This window comes from Tamandua tetradactyla, chromosome 16 (assembly GCF_023851605.1).
Source record: "Tamandua tetradactyla isolate mTamTet1 chromosome 16, mTamTet1.pri, whole genome shotgun sequence".
NCBI lineage: Eukaryota > Metazoa > Chordata > Mammalia > Pilosa > Myrmecophagidae > Tamandua > Tamandua tetradactyla.
In genome coordinates this window covers 2,330,109-2,351,766 of record NC_135342.1, presented here as the reverse complement: position 1 = coordinate 2,351,766, position 21,658 = coordinate 2,330,109, and the positions used below count along the sequence as shown (strand labels likewise).

Here is a 21,658-nt window from a genome sequence, read left to right as displayed (position 1 = left end):
TCCCCGCCTTGGGCCAGTTTGGGGTTCCTTGCAGTCGAGTTGTAGGGGACCAGAGCAGGGACCTGGTGTGGCTGTACACATCCTGAATCCCCACGGACAGCAAAGGGCCATGCTTCTCCCCCCACCATGGACAGCATGGAATGTGGCGAATCCGTGCCTGGAAGGGGAGCCCCCAAAGAGTGAGGGTCCCAGAGACCAGGTGGTGGCGGGAGCAGAGTGTGGGGCCAAGGCCACAGTGCGATTCTGGTGGGCCCTGGGAACTTTCGCCTCCCTGAGCCCCTCCTTTCATTAAAAAAAAATATTAAGAATTACCATTTGTTATTGCATTGGTAAAAAGACAGATATAGTTCAGACTGGATTAATTCTATCATATATTCATTATTATATTCCTATTTTCTTCTGATTTAAAAATGAGTAATTTATACCATTTTCACGGGCACTGGGCCACATGCCCACCGTCTCTAAGGGAAAGGTCCACCCCGCCATTCCCGCCTCACTCCCAGCCTCTCCTCCTTCTGGTAACATAATACATGGCCCTGGGGACATCCACCTTCGAGAGAACTGACCGCCCCACCCCCAAGTCAGGCAACTTTTAGGATCTGACTCAGAACTTGGTATTACCCCACTACAGACGCTATGACCACAATCAAATGCTACAAGAGAACCACAAGCAACGGGTTCTCATTTTAATATAAATAAAAGTTCTAAGCCTATGGAAGAATGCGTGTCTATCAAATTCCAAAGAATCCAATGGGAAGTACACTCCCATGTTATGAGCCACACCCAAGTGAGTGCAATGCGCGGACTCAGAAGATTGTGACATGTGTACCCGAGTTCTGAGTTGCCCCATCAGGTTTCAGTGCTTGGCGGGTCTGGAGCGTTTGTAATTTGCTTAAAAATTAAGTAAGAAATAAACTAGTTGGATGCATGGGTAGTTCAGTGGTTAGAATGCCCGCCTTTCATGCGGGAGACCCAGATTCGATTCCTGGACCATGCACCCCAAATAAGTAAACAAGTTGAGTATGGTACAACCTGCTGTCAACAGTGACCTAGTTTGCGTTTGGGCCAAAAATTACAGAGTCACAAGCATGTTTAAAAAGCAGCTCCCAAATTATCTGGATCATGTGCCCAATTGCACACGGTGTTTCTGGTGACAAGGCCAGGTCAAAATGACCACCAGTGGACTGAAATGACTCCCAAAAGATAAACACCATTTTTAACCTCACCTTCCTCAAGAGTTAGGGAGAGACATTTTAAGATGATTCTTAATAATTATATTAACATTTGTATGTTGCAATCTTTACTTTTTCTGTTTTAAGAGAATCTCATAATTGCAATTAAAAATGCGCTTAAGTAACTGAAAGATACTTACAGTTATCAAGTTTAAAAAATGCTGAACCTATTGTTTTAATTTTATAAACGCAGTTAAATATGTGAAGGAGTAGTAGATCCCTTAGCTGTAGCTCCTGCTCAACACAACTTAAAAATACAAGAGCTTTGCAACCACACCTTAAAGCCCCAAGGCACTAAGTATTAGGATTCCTAACTTTAACAAAAAATTGTATTTAACAACTCCACTTAAACCAGGGCAATAAGAGACTAAGAAATATCTTAACTTTTAGCTTTATTTTTATTGTTGACACTATTACAGATAGATAGAACGACCACGATCATATTAACAAACCAAAAACCTGTGCACAAAAACAAGATGAAGAAAATATATCAAGATGTTAACCACAGTCTTTGGATGGTGAAACTATGTGAGTTTTTCTTCTACATTTCTGCAACTTCAAAGTTTCTATGATGAACACATGTACTGTGTTTATAATGGAAACATGAGTAACAAAGATGGATCATCAAAACACTGTAATATAAGGACCATTCAAGGAAACTGAGACAAAATATTTAACCAAAATCCCACAACAACCATACAACTCTTTCTCAATTGCTTTCCATCTTTCTTCCCATCTTTGACTCTATGTGTACTTCTAGCAACACCCGAATCATCACAGACCGGTGCACAGAAACAAGCTGAAGGAAACAGATCAAGATGTCAACAGTAGTTGGTGTTGGGAATATGGGTGATTTTCTACGTTACTGAATTTTCAAAGTTTTTTTATGAGTATGTATTATATCTGCAATGGAAAATACATACATAAACTTTATTACCAAAACACCAAAGACCATTGAAGGAATTTGAGACAAAATATTTAACCATAATCCCACAACGACAATACAATTGTAATTATTTCCCACATTTCTTTTCATTAATTTAGACTTTAAGTGTACAAATTTAACACCAATATAATCACAAGCTTGTGCACTGAAACAAGATGGAGGAAATATATCAAGATGTTAACAGCAGTTGTTGGGTGTTGGGAATAAGGGTGAAGTTTTTCCTTTCCTAATTTATTGTATTTTCTAATTTTCTCTCTGGGTATGTACTTATCTTGTATTGGAAACATAAGCAATAAACTTTATTATCAGAACACTACCAGGAATTTGTGAAAAATTAAGATAAAGGTATTTAGCCATAATTCTATAACAGTAACATAATAGCTATTTTGAATACATAATTTGGGCACAATTATAATCATAAACCTGTGCACAGAAATAAGAATAAACAAGATATTGGAGAGTATATCTGGCTTAGGATGGTGGGAATGGATTTTTTTCCTCCACTCTTCTGAATTTTCCAAATGTTTGATAATGAGTTCAAATTATGTCCACAATGGAAATGTCATTATAAACTTTTTAGTAACACTACAATAAAGAACATTTGAGGAATTTAAGAAAATAATGCTCAACTATAAGCCCACCACAACACACCAGCTTTTGACTATAAGCATACATTTTTTAAACAGTTATAATTGTAGTATAAATATAATCTTGTGTCCTGCTTTTTCCACTTAATATTCCATAAATATATTTCCACACTGCTACATAATTCTTCGTGATTATCATTTTTAAACAGCTGCATAAGAGCCCACCAACTAAATGCTTCAGCTACATTTACATAATCATTCCCCTCTTGTTTGGCATCTAAGTTCCTAATTTTTCACTACTGTAAAGTTGCACCAGACACCGTGAAATTTGGCAAGTTGCTCTCTGATAAGGTCGGTACCAATTCACGCTGCTGAGAGTTACAAACTCTCCAAGTTCACCCATTTAAAGGGTCCAACCTGGGATCTTCCCCAACAGCTGACCAGCACGTACACCAGGCCGCAGCGCGCTCTGCTCTAACCGTTCAGGACACCCCGCTCAGTTCTCACACACTGGGCCCTCCACCCGTTTCCAGGGCTTTCTTCTCTCTGCTTCCTCCCTGTTGGGTCTAGTGACCCATTCAGACTCCCTTCTTTGACTTACTCATTTCTGCTTTTTGCTCTCAACTCGACAACCTCCCTAGACTTTGGCATTCCCTGCAACTTTGACACACTCTCCACAAGCAAGTCCTAATTGTGCAGATCTAGGAGAGTGAGGTTTAGACACATTTCCCCTAGTGTGTGTTTTCATCCTGCTTGCTCAAATTATCCACTTTTTGCTCACTTCATCTACAGATCCATTTTTTTAATTGTTTTTTTAATTTTTAAATTTTTTTTTCCCAGCCAACTCAAGGCCTAAATACAGTTGTTATGTGAGGGGGCAGGAAGCAAAGGAATACAGAAAGTATGCAGGAAACCTCAGGTGGTGAGGTAAATTTGTGATGAAGTAGAAAACTGAGATTAGACAAATAGCACAAATAGGCAACTCAGAAATGCTTCAGAGGCTGAAAGGGGAAGGAGCCTGATGGCAACAGAACAAATTAAGGCTGCTGGGAACCTGAGTCCATGAGAAGCTTGGGTTGGATGTAAAGAAAGCTTTTTGTTGTTGTGAAAGACACAAGGTTACAGGACGACAGAGGTGTAGGAGGAGACAATTTAGTCTAGTGATAGAAGGACCTAAGGACACCAGCTCCTGGGTCCCCAGGGTGCAAAGGGAGCTATGGTAGGGTGTACTAACGCTGCGCAGGCAACTGGAGCCACAGGGTTACTTCCCACTGAAGGCAGAAGCACACAAAGGAAGTGATGCAGGGCATCAGCCTGCGTTCCCATTCACAACTTGGGGCCCATTCCCTGTGGTTTTCAACCCTCATTAGGCACTGCTGTGTTCCAATGATGGCTGCAACCCACGACTCAAAAGACAAAGAAATGAGATCTACAGGAGAAGCTGCAGGTGTTGTGCATTCAGTATTGAACACACACCAAGTTGGTTGAAAAGAGAAACCATTTTTTACTGGTTTGGCATGAGAGCCACCACAAAGAACAGTGTGGCAAGTCATCAATTTAGGTCACAAAAGGCCAATGCACACATCGCCAAGATTTATAGAGTCCTAGGCTCCAAAGCATCGGTGTAGACAAAATGACTATAAAAGGCAGCTAAAACCATTTTCCTTTTCAGACAGAAAAGGATCAAACACATTTCAACTTCTAAGTCCACACCTGCATGGGAATTCTTAAGAGTAAGAGAGCAGAATATACTCAATAGTCAAAGATATTGATAAGGTCCAAATAATCCGCAGTAATTCTTGCTCAGGATCCAAGATCCTTACAAATATATTTGAATTTGTTGCTCTTCCTTCCCCACCCCACTGCCTCCCCTTCCAAATCAAGGATTACCAGGTAAGGTACCTTTACACCTGTGATGGTATATCCTATTAAGTCCAAATACATGCCATTATGGTTTTGCTATGGTTGGTTATTTATGTACACCTCAGGAAACACTATATATATAGGTTACAGGCATGTCATTTACAGTTGATTGGGTCAATTTCTATAGTTGTGACACTCAAAGGGCTTTTTGTTGATGAAAGGTAAGATATGAGTTATGGCTTTCCCATGTGCATGCGCTGATGTTTGATGGAGGAAAGCTAAGACTGCAGGAGTCTCCACATTCCCTTTCTTTCCAGTATGAGTTTCCTGATGTTTGGTAAGGTGTATACGCCCTAAGCTAAGTTTCCTAACGACATTTTATAGGATTGTTTGAATGCTTGGATTTTTAATAAAGGTCAAGTTCTATATTTGTGGATTCTCAGCCAGTATGGGAATTCTGGTGTCTTGCAAGGGAAAGGCGATCATAGAAGAGCTGCCCACAGACGTCACATCTGAAGTACTTCTCATCAGCCCTATCCCTGGCACTGGCACTGGTACTAGCCCGTTCAGAATAGCGTGAGCTTTCACCAAAGACATTTCCTGGCTCGTAGATGATCACTCTAGCATGGGTTTTCAGATGTGCCCCGTAAGCTGAATTTGTCATGAAGGTTTCTGCGCACTCCCTGCAGTCATAGTACGGCTCTTCAACCTGGAGCTCCTGGTCTCCTGCCTCTTCTTCCGGATCTTCTATTCCTGCACCGTCTGGCTCGTCAGCATCTCCCTCGGGCTCCTCAGCTTTTCCCTCTGGCTCTTCAGCTCTTTCTTCTGGGTCTGCAATTCCTGCACCGTCTGGCTCATCAGCATCCCCATTGGGCTGCTCAGCTTCTCCACTGGGCTGCTCGGCCTCTCCACAGGGCTCTGCAGCCTCTCCACTGGGCTCTGCGGCCTCCACTTCTGGCTCTGCAGCCTCCACTTCGGGCTCTGCAGCCTCCACTTCGGGCTCTGCGGCCTCTACGTTTGACCCCTGAATCCTCAGAACTTCCTGTCGAACAACAAAGTTGGCTTCAATTTCCTGGGCTTCTTCTTCAAGATGAAGCTTCTGATGTTTAGTTAGGATTGTGCTATGAATAAAGGATTTCCCACAATCCTTACATTCATAGAATGGAGGGTCTCTTTTGGGAAGCTCGTCAAGAAATGAGGTATGAATAAAGGCGTTCCCATAGTTATACGGCTTATCTTTCTTATGACTTCTCATGTGACCCCTAAGGTCTGAGTGATTGAGAAAGGATTCTCCACATGTTTTACACTCATAGACTTTCTCTTCAGTTTGGCTCCTCTGAAACTCAGTAAGGGCTAAGCCTTGAACCACAGTATCCTCACAAGTCCTGTCACGCTCCAGCAAATCCTCTCCAGTATGAATTTTGACATGTTCAATAAGGGCAGAGTTATGAACGAAGTCTTGCCCACACACATGACATCTAGCGGTTCTCTCAGTAGCAGCACAATTCTTCCCTACACTCAAGGTAGAGAATTGCCTAAAGGGCTCATCATACCCCCTAAAACCATAAACATGCTCTCTCTCATGAATCTTCTGATGCTCAAAAAGGAAGGAGCTATGAACAAAAGATGCCCCACATTCTGGGCACTCATAGAGCTGATCTCCAAGGGAACACTTCCTATATTCTCCAAAGGGATAGTTACGAACGACAGGAGTCACACGTTCCTGAGGTTCAGTACGATACTCTCTGGTGTGAACTTTCTGATGGTCCCTCAGGTCTGTGAGGCCAACGAAGCCCAGCCCACAGTCCTTACATTCATAGATGTTATCATCAGGGTCCTCCTTCGGAGGCTCGCTGAGCTCTAAGGCCTGAATAACAGAATTTTCAAATGGTTTCCCATCGCGGAACTCATCTCGGTCATAGATTTTCTGATGCATGCCGAGGTCTGTATTAGTAGCAAAGCTTTCCCCACAGTCTGTACACAGGTCTTCCGCTTCCTCTTCAGCGTAGCTCGTTTGAGGGTCAGTAAGGGCTAAGCTGCGGATAACAGATCTTTCATTCATTTTACTTCCAGAGGGCTTCTCTCGATCATGAATCTTCTGATGCTCCCTGAGGTCAGAACTAAGAACAAAGGATTCTCCACACTCTGGACATTCATAGAATTTCTCTCTAGTATGACTCTTCTGTGGGGAGTGAATTACAGAGGTCGCATAGTCCCTGGATTCTACGTATTTCTTCTTAGTACGAGCCTTCTGATACTCTCGGGCATTTGAATTAGGAACAATGAACTGGGTATCCTTCTTCAATTCACTGGATCCCTCTCCAGGAAGACTTTTTTGAGGTTCAGTGTGAGATACACTGTGTATAACAGAGTTGTTGAATTTGTGATTCTTATCCCCTTCATAAGGGTTCTCTCTGGCATAACTTTTGTGTTGATTCTTAAGGTCTAAGCTATAAATGGAGGATTCTCCCTTCTCATTACATTCTGTAAACTCATTACCTGTGTGGCTTTTTGGAGATTCAGAAGCAGGTAAGCTGTGGATAACAGAGACTCCATTTTCCTTTCCTTCATAAACATTCTCTTTGGTATGGACTTTTTTATGTCCAACCATGTCTGAGCTCTGAATGGTAGATGGTGCAATCACTTTTGGTTTGAGTTCCACTGTAGTGTGGCTTTTTTGAGGTTCAATAAAGCCCAAGCTATGAATAACAGACCTCTCATACTGTTTCCCCTCATAGGTATTTTCCACAGAGGGAAGTTTCTGGTGTTTGTCAGGGTTAGAGCTAACAGTAAATGCTTTCTCGTTCTCTTCATCTTCAGGTGGCCTTGTTATAGTATGACTTTTCTGAGAGTCAGTAAAGGGAACACTATGAATGACAGATTTCTCGTACCCCCTGACTTCATACAGATTTTTTCGAGAATGAGTTTTCTGAGGCTCACCAAGGTCTGAGCTTTGAATAAAGGAATTCTCACCATCTTTAAATTCATAGAGTTTCTCTTTTGTGTAAGTTTTCTGACGCCTTTTAAGGGATTGACCAGGAATAAAGGTTTCCTCACATACTTTACCCTTGTTTTCAAAGAGGTTTCCTCTAGTATGGATTTTCTGATGGTCTTTCAGGGATGAACTATGAAGGAAGGTTTCCCCACACACCTTACATTCGTAAATTTTCTCTTTACCATACATTTTCTGAAACTCATTAAGGTTTGGGCTGGGCTTGAAGGCTTCCCCACGTTCATTATCTTCTTCATCACATAAGTTTCCTCTTCCATGAATTTTCTGGTGGTCAATCAGGGCAGAGCTATGGAGGAAGGTTTCCTTACACACCCTACATTCATAGAACTTCTCTTTACCATAAATTTTCTGAAGCTCACTGACGGTCGGGCTAGGCATGAAGGCTTCTTCATATTCCTTGTCCTTACATTCTGCGAGATACTCTCTAGCATGAATCTTTCGATGTTCAGTAAGAGCGGCACTCTTATTGAAGGTTTCCCCACACTCCTTACATTCAAAGCGTTTCCCTCCAGCCTGACTTTTCTGAACCTCACTAACAGCCACACTATGAATAAAGGACTCGCCATACTCATAGAGATTCTCTCTCGTGTGCATGATCTGATGTTCGACAAATTCTGAAATCACACTGAAAGACCTCCCACACTCATCACACACATAAGGCATTGCTACAAAATCAGGCGGCTGTGACTCAGCAAAGGATGGGGAGCTGAGGCTGCTCATGCTCAAGGCTTTCCTCATTTCATTACATTCAAAAGGTTTCTTTCTTGCATAGCCTTTCTGATCGAGAACTGAGCCCTTTCCATCCGTGTCAAACTGATAGCGTCTTTTCCTTTCAAGAACTCTCTTTTTGGAAACAAGATTTGAGTTAAAATTAAAGCCACCCCCAAATGCATTCCCTTCACAGCCCCTCTCCTGAATGACTGATTCTCTTTTGTTGAGAGAAACGTCTTTCCAGTCACCATCTGGCCTCCGGGGAAGCCTCTGTGACCGGTCATTAGATTCCCTAGCCCGTCCTGATTTGGAGTTGCGTGAAACATCCTTGATGAATTTTTCCATTATCACCCCATGGGAAGATTCATCTTCACAAATTCCCCGCCGATGGGTTGACTTTTTGGCTTCAGGCATAGTTTTCAGACCTAAAAAGAAACCCAGAATGTAAATACTCCCCAGTCCATGCACTTGTATAAAAATAACAGCGAGACTTCAGAGGAGAGGATCTTTTTGTAATGTTGGTGAGAACAGAGACTATGAAGATTTATCAGTATGTGTAGAAGCTCCCATCTCATTGATTAAATGGCCACTACATGCTATCTGCCTAACTCTTACCTCTACTGGTGCTTGGGTAGGCACTTCTCTTTGACCTTGATGAATGGCCTTGTGTCACATGTGAGTGTCCATCATCTTCAGCAAGCTGAACTCCTGCGTTCATAAAAATAATACAATAGCTCATATTGGAGTGGGGAGACTAACAGTAATTGGATAAATTTATCTTTCTCTGAGGCACTAAATATGAAATAGCCCATAACCAATTTTTGAGACATTTTTTACTGGCTGTCTCATTTCACTTTTCAGTCCTTAAACAATTCTAATTTGAATTTTAATGGAATCTCCTGATTCCCTACAGAAATCTGTGTAAAGACCTCCATATATCCCTAAATCAAGTGCCTCCTTTTGGTTTTCACCTTCTTTTAACCACCTCCTTAAATGCTGACAGCCTCTTTTTCACTGGCCTCCGTGGTGATCTGAAGCTGTATGTATCCCAGAAAAACATTCTTATTCTTAAATTTAATCCATTCCTGTGGGATGTGGACCCATTGCAAGCAGGACCTTTTGATGAGGTTACTTCAGTTAAGAGTGTCTCACCTCAAAAACAGGGTGAGTCTCTCTTAATCCTCTCACTGGGTGGAACCCTTTATAAGAGAATGAAATTCAGACTGAGTGAGAAAGCCACAGGGAACAAGAAGTTGAAACCGAAGCCAGAAAAGAGAGACCAGGAGATGCCACCATGTGACCTACTAGGGGGCAGAGGAACCCAGGATCCCCAGCAGCCAACCCTGGAACACCACTCTGGGGAGAAAGTGCTGCCTTGTTATAGATGTTTTCCCAGTCTTAAAACTGTGAGTGAATAGATTCCCATTTCTAAAAAATATGTACTGTGCTCTCTCTAGAAATAGTACTAATTCTTGTGACAAGAGCCTTCTCCCTGTTCTCCCCCAGCCCTGGACAATATATTCTTCACCCAAAACCAAAGCAATGTCTTCAAAACACAAATCTCATCATTTATTCCCCTACTTAAAATCTTTTGGAGGTTTCTTATTATGCTTAAAGAATAATTGTATTAACGTGGACTGTAACACTCTGCAACTTTAACATTCCAATGAATGGATTCTGAGCGACTGAGAAGAGCAACCACTCACCCAGGGAAAGCAATTTCCTGTAATTCTCCATGTTATCCTGAATGGGGTTCTGAGGTTTCCTGTCTTCAGTGAGATCCACAACATCCTGGTACGATTCTGCACCCTTAAAACAACAAACATAAGCCTCCTAAGGAAGTCTGCTGCCATGAATGCTCAGAGCTAACAGGGCAGGACGGCAGCATAGGTGCTACACACGCAAAGTTATACAGAAAGTGTTCATGTTATTGAGGTTTGGAGTGATCCAAGTCGACTTTTACTGGGGACCTATTCTGTACCTACCTTCACTCTATACATCTGAGGAAGATCCAAAGGATGTATGACACATATTCCTTGCCCTCATGCAGCTTATAATTTGGTTAGAGAGAAAAGACTCAGGAAACAGAGAACAATGAATGGTAAAATGAAAGAAAAATTTTAAAAAGATCTAGTGGGGGGACGGTTTAGGGAGTGCTAGAACAGCGAGCAGAGGTTTTGGGGCGGTCCTTGGGACCTTAAATGGTAAGATTTCAGTATGTATTGAGGGGAACTGGTGAGAAAGCTTCAAGAGTTAAATATTATGCATCGTCCTTGATACTGACCCCACAGGCAATGGCAAAAGGAAAGGGAAAAATTTTACATTTTTCTATCTGCCTAATTTGAGAAAGAAGAATGCACACTGAATTTTGAAGTACATAGCTTGTATGAGAGAAAAACGCTACAATTTAAAATTAATCTATGCGGGTAGCCCTAAAGCAACAGATAACTTCGTATTTGTAACAATGGTGCATACATACAAGCTGCAATCAAATCCTTCTTATGAAAGGCTGGCTTTCAATACACACAAACATTCATCACTGAATACAATAATTAAATGACAAATGCATACCAAAGAAGCTTGTTTTAGAAAGACAAGTTTAAATAATATGTTTAGACTATTTAATATATTTCCTCTGGACCCCTAAAATTTCGTCATAAGGTTTCTCCAAATAAGAAATCAAAATTAGTAAGGAATGAACTGTCACAACACCAGCAGGTTCCACATTCAGCCTGGAAGACTGGAGGACCTGGTCATCTCTGACTTCACCATCATCTTCACATCCCCTTCCCCATCAGTTATTCCTGCTGGCTCAAACTGTTCTCAAGACTTGGAGAGCACTCCTCTTTCTATACATCCAAACAGTCTTTGTCTGCCTCCTGGAGAGAGGGAAGTTTTCAGGGTAGAATTCAAAGCCCTCCATGATTTGACTGTCTTATAAATCTCACTGTTGGAACCGTTATTAAGATCTACAAATGCATGGGGGAGAACTATATGACCAGACACACCAATGCCGCCCACCTCAACTCAATGGCCTCAGGTCTCTGTCCAGTCTTTCCCTAGGGCCTGGGATGCTCTGATTCCAAGGCTAAGCAGCTGAGTCCTCCTCATCCTTCAGATGTCAAGTGTCACTGCCTCGAAGAAATTTCTCCTTCAAATCCATGTCAAGGCCTATTATAACGAACTATTACCCTGTACTTTTCCTTGAGAGCATTTGGCACAATCTATTGTTATGGACCATACTCACGTACATTTACCTGTGCTAGCAGCCCATCTCTGTTGCTAGACTGAAGACACCCCAGGGCAGGGATCCTAACTGGCCTGGTTACTGCTATAGTGCTTGACACAGGGTCGGCACTTAGTTGTAAAAGGAAATTAAGGTTCAGCTTAATCTTTGGACTCCTCCATCTCTAACCCCTGCTCACATTGTGGTACTTCTCTACTCTGTGGGCAACTAGTGTCACCCCTCCCCTGTTCCTTAAAAGGTGGCTAAAATCCCACATCCTTCTCTCACTCATCTCCCTAGTCCCTTTTGCCCCTCAGACAATGACCACTAACAGCTACAGTGTTCCAACCACGTGCCAGGCATCCTAATGAGCATCTCTCATATATACAGGACCGGTGAGAGAATCACCTTGCCCTTTTACAGATGAAAAAATACAGCTACCAGGTGGCAGAGAGGGCTTCACACCCAGTTCTCATCAGCTCCAAAGTCTTGGCTGTTTCTTAACAGTCTGCTCTGATCTGCAACTTTCCTGGTTCCCTACTGAGGACCAAAAAAATTTCCAAAATCATTCTGCTTTTCAAGCCCAGTACATGGCCAACTTGTCCAGCCTACCAAGTGACACAAATGCTAAGCAGGACATGACTTCCTGTGACTATGTGGATGAGTTAGGAAACAGGGCAGTCATTACCTGGGCTGCCTGTCACCAGCGGGGACAGGCCAGGGCTCCTTGCAGGAGTGAATGGGGTTCTTAACACCACATGAAATTCTAGTGGGTTGGATGAACACTAAATCTTGGGAGAGGTCTCTTGGCAATGAAAATGAAGATGGCCTTTCAGGAACATGATGAAACCTGACCATACCTGAGATCGGGACCCATAGTCCATCATAGAGTCTCTGTTGTCCTCTCTTTTCATCTCAAAAGTTTTCTCCATTAGAGGAAGGGAAAGGTCACGTTGAGGCAGTCCTGGAAAGAGAAAAGGCATAGTGAAGGGACGAGGCCCTGTACATCCCTGCAGCTTTCGGATGTGCCCCAGTTGAAGAGCCTCTGAATCCAATAGGAGTGTGTGTGTGTGTGTGTGTGTGTGCGTCAAGAGTTGAGATTTTCTCTGCATTCTATCCCTGGTGCTGAGGCACCCAATAAACCCGGCAGACCCTGCCACACTTCAGAATTACAGTAGGGCCAGAGGCTGCACCCTCCTGCTCCTAAGACATCCCACAGGAAGTTCTAGATCTTGTCTGAAGGAAACTTTATGGTATACAGGCTTAGTGTGCCTGAGTCAGCTTTGCTCTCCAGTTACTGCACCTCTGGGCCTCTGCCTCCCCACCTGTGAAATGAGAGACCTGCTGCACGGTTGAATGTGTCATGCTTCGTCCAGTGCCTAAGACATTGTGAACTATCGGCAGAAGTTAGTCCTGATATGATCCTCATTTCCTGAGGCAAATTTTAGGGCTGCTCTGATGCCTACTGCTGAGTTCCTGGTACAGATGGTTTCAGGAGGCATGGACACCAACAATATACCGACATAATGATCACCTTTTCAATTCTCCTGTAATCATTAAGAAAGTCTCGAGCTTTGTGACAGGATATCTTTAATACTTCCTTAAGACTTGCTTAAAGCCATGGCAGGCATTTGTAGTAAGGAGTCAAACACACTGTTTCAATATCATTATTTTTCATCCTTACACTTTCTACCTATGGTATTTTATACTACTTGACAACTTTTGTGGCAGCAGTTTCTTTTATGAATAAAATTCTAGTAAAAAAAAATGGGTATCAGCTTAAGAAAAATGAGTGAACAGTCATTAGGTGGAACTTTGGGGGAACCAGAAGACAGTTCAGATCGACTTCCAAGGCCTTCCATAATCTGCTGCCTCGACAGTCCCAGCCTCTACTCTTACACCACTTATATTCCCTAGGCAACAGGAGATTGAGCCCATGAATGTAGGGGGTGGCCCTGCGGGCTACTTACTGCTCCTAGAACTTCTCGCATATGGCCAGCGGTCTCGAGGTTCCATGTCTCTGCTTCTGCCCCTTCGATCACGGTCATCTAGTGACATCAGACATGAGTGGTAGTTAACAAGGTGCTTTTACACACTCACATGCACACATACACTCCCACCTAGAAAGGAATGCTCAGCCAAAAATCTCCTGACTCTCAAACTCAATCTGGACTCTTTCCATTCCTCTACACCTGGAATGTTGTTTTGGAGGACTTAATTTAAGTGGGACTTGATGGAAGCAGGTTCCAAAGCTTATTTCACATGCTAATTGCCCCTTCAGATACCTCTGTGGGTATTCCAGTTCCACAATGATCAAGTCCAAGTTCAGGAGAATGGACTTCACTCTAGAATTTGGCTCACCCCAACCAATCTCAGTAAGCATATTATGTTACTGTAAAAAATAGAACCTGGGGAACAAATATTAAATTTAATTTGAAATGCTAGTGGTAAATGAAAGAGAGGGGTAAGGGGTATGGTATGTATAATCTTTTTTGTCACTATTATTGTTTTATTTCTTTTTCTATTGTATTTTTATGTCTTTTTCTAAATCGATGCAAATGTTCTAAGAAATGATGAATATGCAACTATGTGATGATATTAAGAATTACTGATTGTATATGTAAAATGGAATGATATCTTAATGTTTTGTTAATTTGTTTAATTAATAAAAAAGTTAAAAAAAATAGAACCCAACAAAACCAAATACACACGCTATCCCAAAGCAATGTTTTTAAGAAAAAGTCAAAGTAGCTTGTTTCAAATTTCAAATACTTTTAAAATACTTACCTTCATCGTTTAAAAAAAAAATTATTTTGCCCCATATACTGGGTCTGTTTTGATATGAAAATGTCTTATGTCTTATTTGTTATCAGTTAATACCCCCCCCCCCCGCCACTGAATCTGAGTAACACCAGCTGCTTAGGGGATGGAGTGCCATCTTATGAGGTCCTGATACCCACAATGAGTCTCTAGTGTGAAAATATGGGCTGCTGGGGTAACCTGACTGGGCTACTTACTGCAGAAAGAATACACGGAGCGTGGTGGTGGTGTTTCTCTTCCCTTTTGGCTCATGTTGTCCTCACTGTCGATGTCGTCTAAGAGGACACCAAGCACTGATTTAATAATGCTTTACCATCTCTTGCATATATTCTGGCAATAGTTTCCTAAACTGGTCATTTTCTACTTCTGATCCTGTCCTCATGATCCAATCTCTATAAGAGGCATGGTCCTGCCATTTCTCTACTCCAAACCCTTCAATGGCTTTCTGTTACTCTTGAGATTTAGAGACTGGGGAGAAGGTGTGACTATGGCCTCTCCTATCTTACCTTCAAATAAAAAGTCAAAGAACACTGTCTGTGGCACCAGACCACTGTTTCACAAAAGGCACTCAGGAGAGGAAGACTCACATGTGGGCCCAAGGACTGAGTTATGTGGAGGTTCTTCTCCTAAGAGAACCCCTCTCACTGATGCATCTTCCTTTCTTTTCCTTGTCACACCTCTCAGACCACAGAGTGGTGGTTCTGCACTGGGGTAACTCTGCTCCTGATGGGATGTCTGGCTGTCTCTGGAGACATGCCTGGCTGTCATGGGGGAGGGAGCTACTGACATCAGTGGGCAGAGGCGAGGGGTGTATGAAACAGCCTCTGACAACAGGATGCCCACTGCAAAGCAGAATTATGAGGCCCCAAACACAGGAGAGCCGTGGTGGAGACTCCCTAGGGTGCTCTTGCCCCCTCCCCCCTCCGTCACCCTTCCTGGAATCTAAGTATACCTTCTGGTTCATACATCTCTTTGTAATTTTCCAGCAGAGTAACTAGCTTCTCACAGTTCTCTGGCTTTTTTGCTTGCACCCAAGGTTTGATCCTTTCTGGCAGGATGGTCAGGTACTGCTCAAGGACCAAGAGCTCGATAATCTCCTCCTTGGTATGAGTCTCCGGCTGCAACCAATCGAGGCAGAGGTTTCGGAGTTGGATCAGGGTCTTCTGAGGCCCAACAAATTCCACGTAGAGGAAGTTCCGAAACCTCTGATGAAAGAATTCAGAGTCAGTTGCACCTTCTCCTATGATGGCTTCCGGTTCCTTAGTCAAGTCACTGTCTAGCTCATACAGATCTGGGGCCCAAGACTTCTTAGATTTGGTAGCAGACAAGTATTTTGGAGGCAGCATTTTTCTAAGTAAAATTTTCACTGGAGGAATCAAACATGGGTCAACAGGAAAGATGCAGCAGCCTGTGACAGTCAGTGCTCAGGGACCTGCAGATCGCAAGGAGACATACACATGTCCCGGAAGTTGAGGACGAGGCAGCAGCGTGGGGCTGCGCTACAAGGGGCATAAACAATGCTTTGGGCATAAACAATGTCAGACCAAGGCTGACAGAGATACAAAAACCCCTCAATGCACAGAAATACACATTGCCACACCAAGTCTGCCTTGGCACGGTCGTTATAGGCATGACCTTTGGGCACTGCGCAGACCTATGTTTAAGGCGTTACTGTTATACTATTTGGTATGTGACCGTGGGCAGCACACAACAGATAAGTCCAGAAAGCTGTCTCCTCATGTGTGAAATGGGAATAACAGTGTCTCCACCCCTTAGATTTCTGAAGCCTAAATAAGGTAATTTACCCAAAGGATCTAAAACCCGATGCATGGCACCTGCACTTTTTTCTTAGCAAAAACAGAAAGGGGGGACTGTAGGGATGTCAGGTCCACACAATTTTTTCTTTAATACATGTATTAAAACAGTACACAACATACCAAGAGCAGAAGACCACATTAAAAAAGTACTCAGCTCAGGGGTGTGTTTGCAAAGGATCTGATTTTCTCTTCACTGATTTACTTCTGAGTAGCTGCATTATTGCATGAAATAGCCACTAACCAAAGGGGAGAAAATAAATTTAATACTGGTGTATTCATATGAAACCTATGCAGCTGATAAAGTCGTGTTAAAATGATGAAGTCACATGGCTAAAATTCCATGGCATATTTCAAAATATGGGGGGGACGTTATGAAAAATATTGTAGCATTGTATCTATTGAAATAAATATGAAGAAGAGGAGAAAAAGGGTGGAAGTCCACTATGCCAATGTGGAAAGCTTTAGTTTCCTATCTCTCTGTGACTCCAAGTTTCCTAAATGAAGGATAAATCATTTGCATAAATGGCAAAACATGATAAAATGACTATCAAGCTTCTTGATACCAGGGCACTTTTTTTTTTTTTTGCCTTATCAAACTTGCCAAAAATCCACTTCATTTATTTCAAAATAAATAAAATAAAAATGGACCCAAATTTCTGCTTTAATAATCTTAGTTACTGTTTCTTTCCCTATCTCATTTAGTTCTTTAACTCTTCATTTTTGTTATTCGTCCTTGTTTTAAAAAGTTTTTAGACTGGATAGTTTATTTCCAATCTTTGTTCTTTTCTAATATAACCAGTTACTGCTATTCATTACCCTCTACCTCAACTGTTTTAGCTACATCTAAGTTTTCTTATGTAGTCTTTTCATTACTGGTCAGTTCTAAGTGCTTTCTGATTTCCATTACAATTTCTTCCTTCAAGTATGAACTATTAGGGAGCTTGTTTCTAAACTTTTTGAAAGTATTAGTTTCCTTTTTAAAGTTATTTTCTTGTTATTGATTCCTAACTTAATTGCATTAGGGCCAGAGAACATATCTATAAGTTAAAGACTCACTAATATAGCTAGTAAGTGGTCATTAAAAATAACACAAAAAAACTCGAATGGTCTTACCTAGATGCTTCTCTATCTAGCAGACTTGCCCTTTTTAATGACACTTTCTCTGCCTTCTGCAGAGAAGCCTGCTGGCGGGCAGCTGGATGTTGCTGCATGTGGTCCCTCTCCTCTTCATTTCTGAAGAGTGAGCAGGTGCAGTTAGAGAATCTTTTAAGGTTAAAAGGCTCACACTCTTGAGTCATCTCTGAGAGGGAAGCTATACCAACGCTTCACAAATTTTCTTTTTTTGAGCCCTGTGTTTTAACACAGTACTGGTGCAGGAAAATGGGGTGATATGGGTTGACAGATTAACTTACCTGACAATTCTGTGCCTCTGGCTTAACTTCTAGAGAAGAACAAAGCTATATGCCGCAAAAATTTTCTGCCTTTGTTTTAAAAGGAAAACTGTAAGTTTAAAATTTTAAAAAAAGTCTAGAGGGAAAACAAAATTTTTTTTAATTATTCAAACTAGACTTTATCATTTGGAAATAACTGTTTAAACTCAGTTCCCTGTCTTTCTGCTCAATGGTAAGACAGGCTGATGCTCCCCTCCCTAAGCATGCTGCCCTGCTACCTGCTCTCCCACTGCTGCCCTATGGGCTCCAACACCGAGGAGCACAGCTCTGTCATGAGACCTGGGCACCTGATGCCTCTCTCCCCAACTGCTTCCTTCAGAAGGATTGTCGGCCCTAGACTGGAGGACACCAGATAAACCTCTGCAGAGCAGAGTTTCAAAGCAAGGGGAAGAAAGTGCCTAGTACCTGAGAACTGGTATGACCAGGGGGGCCTCCTACAAGGAACTGCCATTCTGAAGAGTAGAATACCAAAAAGCACATTCTTGCCCCATCTTGCTTAGCGGCATCCAGACTCAAGGGAAAACTGATTCCCTACCTGAGGCTAGTCCCTCCTTTCAGAGGTATTAGGAAACCCAAAGGTTTGTAAATCACCTGTTTGGGTCGGGATCCTTTCTGGAACTTCAGACCAAGCAGCTATCCACTCTACAGGGCTTCAGGAGCACAGTCAAAACCCAGGGCCTGCAGAAATTTTAAAGAAAGAGATACATGGACTAATAAACATGGAAGGAATATAAAAAGAGTGTTGGAGAATTAATTCCCAAAATGGCTGAGGAGCTAGATAGTATTAGGGATGAGGTCATAACTCTTCAAGAAAAGGACAATTCTTGAGCCACATAAACCAAGTCAGAGATGACAAATAGAATGTTTCCAAATTGTTTTTATGAAACCAGAATAACTCCAAAGTCCAAAACAAAGATAAGTTACAGACCAAACTCATTCATGAAAGCTGACATAATACTGCTACTACTGAACACTGCTCTATGGAGTTCCAGCCAATTACAACAAGACCCAAAACAAAACAAAACAAAAATAAACCTAAACAAATCAAAGTCATAGAGAAGGAGATAAAACTATCATTCTTTTATATTAGTGTTTGCTCAGACATTGCAAATCAATGGAAAAAGACCTTGTAATGATTTAGTAAGTTAAGTGTGCTGTAACAGAGTCCCTAAATATCAACAAGTAATAACTAGGGAGAAAGCTCCACTACAAAAAGAAAAACAAATTTGCTGAAAATAAATAACACCTTTGTGAGTTAAATTATAAATTACACTGAGATACAAAAAACAAAATTGGAGAGGAAAATCAAAGAAGATACAGATTTGACATGTGATTAAAGTACTAAATTCTCCAAATTAATCTATGTATCTAATATAATTTCAATGAGAATATTAATGAGATCTATTGGGAAATCTGACAATGGTCTAAAGTTAACCTAGAGGAAGTCTAGTTGGAGCAATATTTTGAAAATTCATATATCAAAAAGCCATAAAACCAAACATAAAATTTAAGAAATATGGGCCTCGTCTAAACCATCAAGACCTAGGAATTTTTTTTTAAAGTCAACTTTCAACTTATGTCAAAAAAGTAAATTCATTTAAGAACGAAATTATGGGTAATCTATGAAAGTGACAATTAAAAATAGTAAGGAAAGTCTAGACTATTCAAGATTATTCAATAAAAAGCAATAGGGAAATTGGCAATCATTTGGTGGAAAAAGTTCATACCTTATATAAAAATGTTAAAACCAAAGTCAAAATAAGAAAAGAACAAGACATTATAATCCTGAAGCAGGGAGAACAGTTTTTCTAAGCTGACAATAAAACCAGGAGATACTGAGAACAACTTTGACTTTGTATACTTCTACATTCTGTGAATACCAAAAGGCATGTACTTGAAACTTAAAGCACTGCTAAGTGAAAAGCTGCTCTAACAAGTCTGATAGAAAACCAATAATAGGTCTTAGAAAAGACAGAAAGCCAAACCTGACTCAAGAAGCAGAATAAATTATGAACACCAGGGAAGAAATTTTTTTTAAGTGAAATGATTCAAGGAGCAACTTCTGTAAAATTTCAAAAAAACAAGGTATTTACTGTGCTATGAAAACCCTTCTAGAGCAGAGAAGAGAGAGGGGAAGGAAGACTTTCCACTCACAAATATAACCACTTGCACATCCGCAAGCGTCCTGTTCACAAGGTAGGGGCCAACTTCCGTAACAAAAAAATCATTTATTTCCTTTCTCAAGAAATTCAGGATTTGAGTTAGAAAATACGATTTTACTTGACCATGCCAAGATTTTTAAGAGAAAAACATTAAAAAACCAACGTTGCTTACTACTCCCCACAATGGCAAAGGAAATTAATTTGAGAATAAAAAGGGCCCTGGAATCCAATAATCACAAAGAAAGAGATACATGGACTAATATTATATTATTATTATATTATAATATATTATGTTTGTGTGCATGTGAAGGAAGAGGCACATTCAAGCACTGCTGGTGCCAATACAAATTTTATGAAGGGTAATTTGACGATTTACCAAAATTAAAAACGTACATATCCTGTCCTACAAATTCTATTTCTGTGAATTTATTGTAGAAATATACCAGATAAGTGTAATGACATTGTACAAGAATATTCGCTGAACTACAGTTGGTAACTGGCAAAACATGGCACATGGCACACTCACTATGGATAATTATACAACCTTTTAAAATAATGAAGCAGCTGTAATAAATATGATACAGGATGCTATGACAGATAATTACGTACAGAACAGGACACAGCATTCTGAGAAGCTAGTTACGCACACACTATTTCTAAAAGGATGTGTGAGCCTAACAGCGATTGCCTCTGGAGAAGGGAGCTGAAGGGTCAGGGCAGGGAGGGCAACTTACTTTTTCATTGTATATTCTCCTTTTGTTTTTTGTTTTTATTTTTTACCATGAGCATGTATTACCTATTCAAAAAAATAAATTCAAAGTTAAAACAAAACACAAACACCTGTAAAGGCCTTCAGCAGCTATGCTGCCACAGAGGGCTCAGCCATGGGGCCCAAGGTCTACTTCCGCCCTCAGCCCCAATCACAGCCTGTTTCCAAATTATACTCTAAAAGGGTGATATGCAGACGACATGACAAGGTGATTTTAAAAGCCTAAAAGAATCAACTTTAAAACTTTCAGAACCACTAAAAATTCATGGAAACTGCAGTGAGAAGTTGCACATACCCCTGAAGTCCTCATCAGTTGCCCAGCATGTAAATACAACGCCACCCCTACTCTCTGAGACCGACTTCACAGACGTCTCTGCCCAGGCAGAGGCCCAGTGTCAGAGTGGGTCACAGAGCGTGTTCACAGCAGCAAAGGACAGGGGCAGGGACAGGGAGGAGAAGGTCTCAGGTCAACTCCAAAAGTAGAGCCCACAGGAAGGCTGAGTCACGGAAAGACACCAGCAAAGATGGATCCCAAACTTCTAACTAAAGCAACCGACCACAGTTAAAACGAGTAAGCCAGACACAGAGGGAAAAAGGCCTTCTGCAATGGAGGACAGGAACATTTGAAATATAAAAAGCTCTTAGAGAGAAAAAATTATAAACAGTCCAACACAAAATAAGGAGTATTAATAAGCACTTTACAAATTGAGTAATAATAAAAGCCAGTATTTAACATCAGCAATCAAAGAAATGTAAAGTAATATAATTAACACTTTTTTCTGCCTATCAAATGGGCAAATATTTGAAAGATTAAAGAATGATGTTGCTGAGGGTATTATGAAGCTGGCTGTTACCAGGGTAAACCATATTTCTGGATGCTATTTTGGTGGTATGTTTTAAAAACGTTAAATGTCTATTTCTTGCGACCCACCGAATCTCCATTTAAGGAGAGAAGTAAATAAAATAGTTAAAAAAAGAAACAAACTAAAATCAGCTGCATGATATGATTAAAAATCTTTGTATTTACATCTAATTTAAACCTTCAGCCTATTTATTCAGAG

General features: G+C 41.2%; 1 protein-coding gene and 1 non-coding gene across 20 annotated transcripts in view; one reads left to right on the top strand and one right to left on the bottom strand.

The window, feature by feature from the left end:
• Positions 1 to 925: 925 nt before the first annotated feature.
• On the top strand, positions 926 to 997 carry TRNAE-UUC (transfer RNA glutamic acid (anticodon UUC)). Its single transcript has one exon. It is a non-coding gene; the product is annotated as a tRNA-Glu (tRNA).
• A 610-nt stretch (positions 998 to 1,607) lies between these two features.
• The window catches only part of PEG3 (paternally expressed 3), a 48,563-nt gene continuing 28,512 nt past the window's right edge, over positions 1,608 to 21,658 (bottom strand). For 7 of the 19 annotated variants that reach the window (XM_077130580.1, XM_077130583.1, XM_077130572.1 and 4 more), the window contains 9 exons: positions 20,563 to 20,624; positions 18,258 to 18,344; positions 15,351 to 15,830; positions 14,596 to 14,673; positions 13,549 to 13,626; positions 12,439 to 12,542; positions 10,059 to 10,161; positions 8,968 to 9,060; positions 1,608 to 8,777 (listed from right to left, as the gene is read on the bottom strand). In XM_077130580.1, the coding sequence (XP_076986695.1) occupies positions 5,068 to 8,777; positions 8,968 to 9,060; positions 10,059 to 10,161; positions 12,439 to 12,542; positions 13,549 to 13,626; positions 14,596 to 14,673; positions 15,351 to 15,744 (4,560 nt within the window). In that variant the 5' untranslated portion in view covers positions 15,745 to 15,830; positions 18,258 to 18,344; positions 20,563 to 20,624 and the 3' untranslated portion in view covers positions 1,608 to 5,067. Of the gene's footprint in view, positions 8,778 to 8,967; positions 9,061 to 10,058; positions 10,162 to 12,438; positions 12,543 to 13,548; positions 13,627 to 14,595; positions 14,674 to 15,350; positions 15,831 to 17,328; positions 17,449 to 18,257; positions 18,345 to 20,562; positions 20,625 to 21,658 lie in introns of all 19 variants that reach the window. The other 12 variants (XM_077130585.1, XM_077130574.1, XM_077130581.1 and 9 more) reach the window with 6 other exon arrangements.